This window comes from Apis dorsata, unplaced genomic scaffold, assembly GCF_000469605.1.
Source record: "Apis dorsata unplaced genomic scaffold, Apis dorsata 1.3 scaffold_129, whole genome shotgun sequence".
Classification (NCBI taxonomy): domain Eukaryota; kingdom Metazoa; phylum Arthropoda; class Insecta; order Hymenoptera; family Apidae; genus Apis; species Apis dorsata.
Window position 1 is genome coordinate 558,789 of NW_006263422.1, and position 2,427 is coordinate 561,215.

Consider the following 2,427-nt stretch of genomic DNA (forward strand, 5'->3'; position numbering starts at 1 on the left):
TTAAATTTTATTATAAGAAATACAATAAAAAGAAACTAATAATTTAATAATATTAAATATTTTTTTATAATTTTATATATATTAAAATTTATAATAAAAACAAAAATGTATAGAATTATATAACTTTATTGATTGAGATTTTAAAATTATATTGTTATCTTGTAAAAAATTCTATATAATAATATGTCATAAAATTCATTCAATGAATTTTACATTCATTTTATTTATTATTAGGTACAATGGCATGCAAAGGCCAGAATGAATGCTGGTGCTAACTTTTATATTGTTGGAAGAGATCCTGCTGGTATACCACATCCTAATAGAAATGCAACACCAGATGGAAATCTTTATGATCCTACTCATGGAGCCAGAGTTCTCTCAATAGCTCGAGGTTTACAATCACTAGAAATCATACCATTTAAAGTTGCAGCTTATGATAAAAAATATAAAAAAATGTCTTTCTTTGATGAGAAACGAAAAGAAGATTTTGAATTTATATCAGGGACAAAAATGCGTTGTATGTATAATAATATATATATGTATATTACATACATATGTATATAAAATGCTTATTTATATATTATATTTCTAAAAAAGAACATCTATTATTTAATATAAAATTAAAAACTTGATTTAATAAAAAAATAGAAGTTTAGTGTTTAAAACATATATAATGTTTTTTTATAGGTTTAGCAAAAGCAGGTAAAAATCCACCTGATGGCTTTATGTCATCCAAAGCGTGGATTGTTCTTGCACAATATTATCAAAATCTAGAGAAGTAAAAATTTATTATGAAACATATTAAAAATTATTGCAAACACTTAAAAGAAAAGTGTTTATCTTGAAAAAAATAAGTAAAAAAAATATTAAAAATGATATGATATTAATATCATTTGTATATTTGTACATTTTTCTTGTACAGTACAGTAATTTCAATATTTATCTATTTTAGATAACTTAATATATATATATTTATTCTTAACGTATAATATATACGTTAATTTTATTTTATATAAAATTCAATTGTATTTTCTTCATAAGAATTTTATAAAAATATATATAATATATATAATATATGATTTATTATTGTATTTAAAAGATGTATATTACCCTACATTAAAAAGTTCTAATTTAACAAAATATAGAAAAATATAATTAGAATAAATATCTGTAAAATATTTTAAGTATAGAGATACTTATTATTCAAATTTTTTTATTACTACAATAAAATACAAATATAATTTATAAAAGTTTGATTGCATAGGAAAATGAATAAAAGTTAAAATTGAAAAATTAAAATATGCGAATATATGATTTATTATAATATGTGATAAATAAAAAAATATATTTCGTAAAAGTTTTAATAATTATGCAATATTCAGTATGAACCGATAATCATATTATAAGTTAATAATGATTCTATAAGAAAAAAAATTAATTTTGAAAATTTATAAACAATTTCAATGAATATAATTTTTTAATTACATATTATCGTGTTATTAATTGTTTCTATTCAAATTAATGTTTATAAGCACTGATGATACTATAGTTAGTAATATATAACAAAAAGTGTTTTTTTGGATTATTTATTTTTTATTTTTGTATTTTATATTACAACAAAATTTTAATACTTTAAAAAAACAATAAATTTCCTAAAGTAAAAGTATTTATGATAGATCGATTATGGTGGAAAAAATATATTGGTCATCAAAGTTGCTAAATTTTAATGTAAACTCTTTATTTTCATTTCTTATATCTCTTTACCATTATTTATATATAAACAAACAAAAAATAGATAATCCATATGTAATAAACAATAAATAAAATAAAAAATTTTTGAAATATTAAAAAATAATATAATTTGTAAAATTTCATTGTATTCAATCATCTTTTTTCATTAGAAAAAAATTATGTATGCGGTAACGGAGATTTTTAACTAATTCTAATTAAATAAATAATAAATAATATCCAGAAACACTTTTTGCTATTTCAATCTACAAAATTATTATTATTATGTTTATAAATACTAATGTAAATAAAAATAATAGAATGGCATAATGAAATGGCAAGAATAGCCAAGTTTTTATACTTCCTTTGCATATCTGAATAATTTTTAAAATCGGTTTTCTCAAAAATGAAATTTTAAATGAAAAATATGTATTAAATTTTTTTTTATTTTTTCAGAAAAAATTATCTTTTACCTGTATAGTAGTCACAATAATGAATTTTTCAATGAAATGTATACAAAAATTTTAATTGTATATAAATATATCAATTTGACTGTACTTTATATTTGAATGTACTTTATATTTTAATAAAAAAGTACAGTTTTTATTAGTAAAAATTTCTAATTTATTATAATATGAGAAATTATTATCATAAAGCCAAAAAAAAAAAAAAAAAAAAAAAAAAAAAAAAAAAAAAAAA

At 17.7% G+C, this 2,427-nt stretch overlaps 1 protein-coding gene across 1 annotated transcript in view; it reads left to right on the forward strand.

The window, feature by feature from the left end:
• Positions 1-853, forward strand: part of LOC102677558 (bifunctional 3'-phosphoadenosine 5'-phosphosulfate synthase-like) — a 3,910-nt gene extending 3,057 nt beyond the window's left edge. Inside the window, exons 5-6 of the mRNA XM_006612914.2 lie at positions 235-517; positions 688-853. Of these exons, the coding sequence (XP_006612977.1) occupies positions 235-517; positions 688-782 (378 nt within the window). The 3' untranslated portion in view covers positions 783-853. The remainder of the gene's footprint in view (positions 1-234; positions 518-687) is intronic.
• The last annotated feature ends 1,574 nt before the right edge of the window (positions 854-2,427 follow it).